The sequence below is a fragment of the Corvus brachyrhynchos genome, unplaced genomic scaffold, assembly GCF_000691975.1.
Source record: "Corvus brachyrhynchos isolate BGI_N302 unplaced genomic scaffold, ASM69197v1 scaffold31, whole genome shotgun sequence".
NCBI lineage: Eukaryota > Metazoa > Chordata > Aves > Passeriformes > Corvidae > Corvus > Corvus brachyrhynchos.
This window is the reverse complement of record NW_008236196.1, coordinates 1,735,721-1,741,669: the sequence shown is the minus strand read 5'-3', so window position 1 is coordinate 1,741,669 and position 5,949 is coordinate 1,735,721. Positions and strand designations below refer to the sequence as shown.

General features: G+C 41.7%; 1 protein-coding gene across 1 annotated transcript in view; it reads left to right on the top strand.

Annotated features, from left to right (window-relative positions):
* KIF26B (kinesin family member 26B) overlaps positions 1-5,949 on the top strand; it is a 198,857-nt gene that overhangs the window by 176,064 nt on the left and 16,844 nt on the right. The window contains exon 16 of the mRNA XM_017739909.1: positions 8-105. Coding sequence (XP_017595398.1) covers positions 8-105 — 98 coding nt within the window. The remainder of the gene's footprint in view (positions 1-7; positions 106-5,949) is intronic.

Here is a 5,949-nt window from a genome sequence, read left to right as displayed (position 1 = left end):
CCGCGGGGAGCGCCTCCTCAGCACAGGACTCCATGAGCGAGAACAGCAGCTCTGCCAGTGGCAGGTGCCGGAGCCTCAAAACCCCAAAGAAACGATTAAATGCAGGTAAGCTTGTGGTGGTGGGAAAGAGGGATGCAGACCGAAGCAGATTAGTACGCAGTGGGTAGGCTGGCCCTAAGGGTGAGCAAGTTAAACACCAGTTCCATCTCTTAGCTGAGAAGAAAGGGCATGGTAAGTATCTTAGGCTCTGCCTTTTTTCATTTTGGAACATTCACAAATCCTGGGTGGTTGCATTGCCTTTGCAGTGGAGTCTTCCCCTGACCTCTTTCACTTAGGTTTACTTCAGATGAACAAAAACTGGTTAATGTTGCCAATGGCAGCCACATTCAAGTATTTATTTATACAAATATTATTCTGATTTGATTCCAGAAAGATGCCTTTATGAGGCTAGGAGATGTAACTGTTATTCTTAAGCAGTTTGGACACAGACTTCGCTCTTAATATGCACAGGTTTCACCAGCCCAAGACCAGAGTCTTGCTGAATAGCTGTAACTTTTGTGAGCCCACTTTTGCTCCTTGTGTGCTCTGGATGCCCAAAGGTGCAAGATACCCTACATCTGAAACCACTTTTGAGTTTCTTCTTCCCACACAGAAGATAGAATAAAAATGTGCCCATGCCCCTTGAAAGATGTTATCCTGTACCTGAGACTCTTGCCTTTTAACTTTTGAGTTGTGGCTCCTTTTCCCAGAAATTTATTGATAACAAATAATAGATAATATTAAGAACAATATATAGGAACTACTGCACTGAAGCACTTGCAAATCTGAAACTCTTTTAGTGATCATGGAATGGATTGGGAAGCCTCATCTTTGTTCAGACGTAATCCCCAGTAGCTTCACACTACATCAGGACTTTTTAATTAGACAAGAGCCTCCTGGGTCATATCAGGAGTCTGTACAATTGCAACTGGTACATCTTTCCACTAGAGCAAGTTTCATAAAGTTGCAGAACAGGGATGGGGACCATTCATGAGCTGGTCACCTCACATTTTTCCTGAGTGCTGTTTTCCCAACCTGTAGTGCAAGTCCTGCCTAACTTACTTCTGAAAAAAATTCATGTTGACATTGGATCTGGTGGCACATGTATGTGGAATATCAGTAGCTACTCATTCTACAGTAGCTCTGTCTGTCTTTTCTCACAGTGTTCCTAATTCACCAGCCATTCCACTTTCTGGGATACTCACCTCTGGAATTAATTTCCAGTGAACAGAGTAATGCATAACTCTCCCTTTCTTTATGCTCTTGACTGTGGTAGCAGAAAGAACATGTGCAGCACAGATGTGAATGGAATAGATACTGCTATTAAAGCAACATCCATAAATGCATAGCTGATTGTACCTGTTCAGAGGATGCATCTGAAAGTGATCATTCTACATGATGCAAGACCAGACCAAGTGACCAAATAATATTTCTGAAGTTAACTTTGCATCCTCTGAGAAAATCTCTTTTCCTAGCCCTTCAGTTAAATGGTACTGTATTGATTTTCCTCTTTCTGAGGAGCTCTGCCTCTAAAAGCCCCTTTCAAATATAAACTTGTTAATAATAACTTGCAAGGAAGAGAAGGATGATTTGCATCTTGTGGTAAAGGAAAATAAAGCTGTCCACAGAGACGGCATTTGTGGGTGTAAACTGACAACTGGATTGTGTCTTGTGGAGAAACTGCCAATCTAATATGGACTTTTTCCACAGGTCATTTAGATGGAAAAATTTGTCAAGTTCTGTGAAAATAGGCAGCTGTGCAGATAAGGGACCAAACTAGATACTAGAGAATACCCCCGCCCCCTCCCCCCCGCCTTACTCCCCCGAGGGAGATATTTTGCAAAAATACTCTAATAAACCTTCAGGCAGAGCTTCTGGATTCTTTAGACACCAGAGTTCATCTCCAAACTAAATCACTAGAGGACCAGGATTTGTTTACTCTGATGCTCACAAAACTCCTTGTTTCATTTTACTTTTCTCTGCTTTGATAGCACATTGGAGCCTGGACAAGGCTGGAGACATGAGTGACAAAAGCATTGTCTTTGTGGTGCTCTAATTACAGACAAGCTGCAGATGTGTGTGTTGTATTTTACACCAGGGCTGTATTTTGGCTCACAGCTTTGGCTTTTGATAACCCCTGTGCAGGACTAAATATTGTGTCAGTGGTCATGAAAAGGGAGTTGTGAAGGAGAGATCTGTTTGAGACTCAGGTTTAAGACTGTTCTTGTACCAGTCTAGAGGACACACTAGGAAAGAAGAAGCCTTGAGCCTACCTGGCAGAACAGTGACACTGTTTTGTCATGCAGTGGAGGTATGCAAAATTAGCAAGTGAGGATGTAAGTACAAACCTTCCTTTGGCAGGGAACATGAGGAGTCCTAGCTTTGCTGCTTTTTTACTGCTGTGTAACATTTGACCTGTCTTTTTCCCCAAATACACCTTTTTTTTTGGCTGGCCAAGAGATTAACCTCTTTATTCTAATTGCTTGTGTGAGTCAGTTCCTCTCTCCTTTGTCAGCAATGCTGCAATTATCTGCCTGATGCTGGACATGAATCTCTGGAGTGGAGAGTTTTCAGTGAAGGGCCTGTCTGTGTCCTTGGAAATTGCCTGCCCCAGTGGATTCAGCATAGCCTGGCACATTGACCTCCCTTACAGTAATTTACAAAGCTTCTCTCTTAATTCAGCATGTCACCTGATGGGGAGAGATTCTCAGTGTATCATCTCTGATACTTTACTTTTGAGAGTGATCCCCTATATCAGCAAATAATTCCTGTATTGTTTGGAATGACTTGTGTATAAGTGCAACCAGGGGTTTTATGGAAATTTTAAAACTCAAATTTTTACCACCATCCCTATTTCTAGCAGAAAACCACTGCCCAGAAATTAATCAGGCTTCACTTTCATATACCCCAGCTCCTGTTTGCATTTGGTCCTGCAGCAGTGAAATCATAATTCTGTTTTGATGTGTTTGATAATAGTATAATTTTTCACATGTCAGCAGATTTATGATGGCATAAAACCAGGATTATTACTTCAATGCAGGAGAACATGAAGGAGGAGTTAAGATATAAGGGAGAATAGAGCTGTTCACAGATGTATTTTTATTGTATAATGAAAAAATGCAAAGTTTTGCAATCTTTCATCCTCTGTAACATCTTCTTTCTTATAGTGTGTGTTATCTCTTAAAGAACACTTTTTAATGAAAAAGATAGCACACAAAGGTTCTGAGATCTTAAAAGACAGATATTATTTTAATACAAAATGTCAAGAGCATTGGACCTTTCCTGATTTGCGGTCACAGATCCACTGTGCTGTAATGGATATGGCACTATAGATATGCTCATTTCAGGTCAGGCAACCTTGTCCACTTTATTTATGATTATTATTAACAGAAATGCTAGCTGTCAGACACGATCAACATGAATCAGCCCAAGGCCCCTCTAAAAGGAGCTATAAAGAGTCTTTAAGAGAATCACCAGCAGATCTCACAATTACTTTTGAAGTTCTGACACATTGGAGAGACATCATTTTTTCTTGAGATTAAGATCTTGTCTTGCAGTGCTCTTAAGTGCATTATTTGTATGTGTAGGTGCTTCTGCCCTGAATGTCATACATGAAGTATCAGACCTACACTGACAGCTTTTGAAGGATAAAGCTAGTTCATATTCACTGTTAGCCTTAGGTTAATTTTTGGCCTCTGCCTGGTTACCTGTACAGTTCACAGACAGTGTGGTACAAAGCTGTGTGTGTACAAAATTAGAAGAAAATAATAATAATAATAGTAAAAAAATTCCTTTTGCATTCTGGTACCTATTGAAAAATCATGTATTTGCCTCATGAACCACGTAAGCCTTTCCCCTGAAGCTAACCTATGCATTTAATAAACATTCCCATTTTTCTAACATCTTACATTGGTTCTGTAACATCATGTCAGCATATATTGGCCCAAAGTGACTGTTTGTGGCAGAAACAAAGCTATTTAGCCCTGATCTATGGCTGTACGTTTCAAAGTTTTGTATAGCTGCTCTTTAATCCACCCTGTGGTGTAAGTATTATTCCAGATCCCATTTTACAGATGGAGAAATGAAGGTAGGGACTGTTACCGACTTGCCTAATGCCCCAGCCAAGTGAGAGCCAGAGCCAGGGTTAAATTACAGGTACCCTCGACTCCTAACCTCAACTGACTTTGCCATGCATCCTCCCCTGCCCTCGCTGAGCAATGGAAAACAGAGTTTCATTTGTTATTTTTGTTTTGTGGCAGGCCCTTTTTCCCTCTCTGCCTGAAATCATCTGTACAACTACGTTGTACTTTGATTTCTTTGCTCACTCCATTAGCCTTTCCCTGTAAGAAACAATTGGCATCTCAGCCTTATTTTTGTCTCTGGCTCCAGCCTCCTCTCTCTTGGGTAGGTAGTGCCGTATTGAGCAGGGCACTGAAGTGTTAGGGCATAGTTTGTACAGTTTTAAGTTGCAGCAATTATATATTATTTTTTAACTCCTCAGAAATTCCAAGTGCAATGGCCCAGTGCCGCTCCATGGAAAGGCAATGAAAAGGGTGCTTTTGTAATACATACTCCTGTATGTGTTCAGGAAGTGCATTCTGGTTGAACTTTAGTTTTACCAAAGCTGTATTTGTATCCCGGGGGTGCAACAGATATGAGAGGGAGGCAGGCAGGGCAGCAAATTAGGACTTGCAAGATCTGTGTCATATTCTCTGGTGTGCTGCTGGTTCACTGTATCACCTTGGGCAACTTGTGTAGTTTCTGTGTTCTGTTGTTACCAGCTCATAAAAGTAGATAATGCTGGTACAAAAAAAGAGTAATAGCAGGGTCCTTAGATCAGAAGTGATATCTACCTGCCTTTTGCTCTTCTGGTTTGATTTTTAGCATCTTTTCCTGAGCTTAGTTTGGATGTATGTGGGCATTGCTTTAAAGTTATTCTCAATGCAAAACATGACCAGAGGATTTCAGAGATGCAGCTTTGGTGTTAGCTCTGGGTCTCACTCACTGTGAGCTAATAGCAAAGGAAGAGTCCAGGCTCTAATGAGGTTTACCCAGTAAAGCCGAGTCCTGTTTGCATTTTCATGTTACTTCCATAAATATGTTGTTTCTAGTTTTTTCTGCCCTCTCCTACAGATGTTATTTACAGGTTCCTGTCCCTTACAGTGTTTCAGTACTCTCTGTAAAGAAACCTCCTTCCATGGGAACAGCAGAACAGGAGGGGTTCTGAGATCATTCATCATAAACAAGGCATTTTATGGAGATGACACAGATCTTCCTGAAGCTGTTTTCTTTCCTGAGGCTTTTTGAAGCTGAGTCTGGGCTTGGAACTTTGCTGGTGCTGCCAGCAAGGGTGAAACACGGAGGGCAGTGATCTGTGGGCCAAGCAGGCCTGAGGGAGCAGCAAGTGAGCAGCAACCATTAGGTGCCAGTGGGGACCACTGCCTTGCAGTGGGTGTGTACAGGCCCTCTCATGGGAACAGACCTGGGACTGGGGCATGAGAAAAAGATGTGAGACAGAAGGAGGCAGCTCAAAGACATGAGACTTTGGGCATAAATTCCTTCCCAGAAAAGCACTTTCCAGCTGGGTCAGTCAAGGCCACTGATACTTAACATTTTCCTGAATGTTAAGTATCAGTGAACATCAGAAAACAAAAACCTAAGAGATGTTACTAAAAGTCAGGCCAAGTAGAAACAAGACAGGGGGAAAATTAAGGTTTCCAAAGGTTGAATTCCTGAAGTTTAAACCTATGCCCTGAGTTGGAGTTGCATATCTCAGAATTTGGATGATCCTGCTTTTGTCAGTCCAGGACAGGATTTGTGTGTGTGTATGGGTGTGTGTGTTTGTGCACGTGCTTTCATCTTCTTTGCATGGGGAACTGTCTGACTATAGATAATTAAAGATTCCTGCTT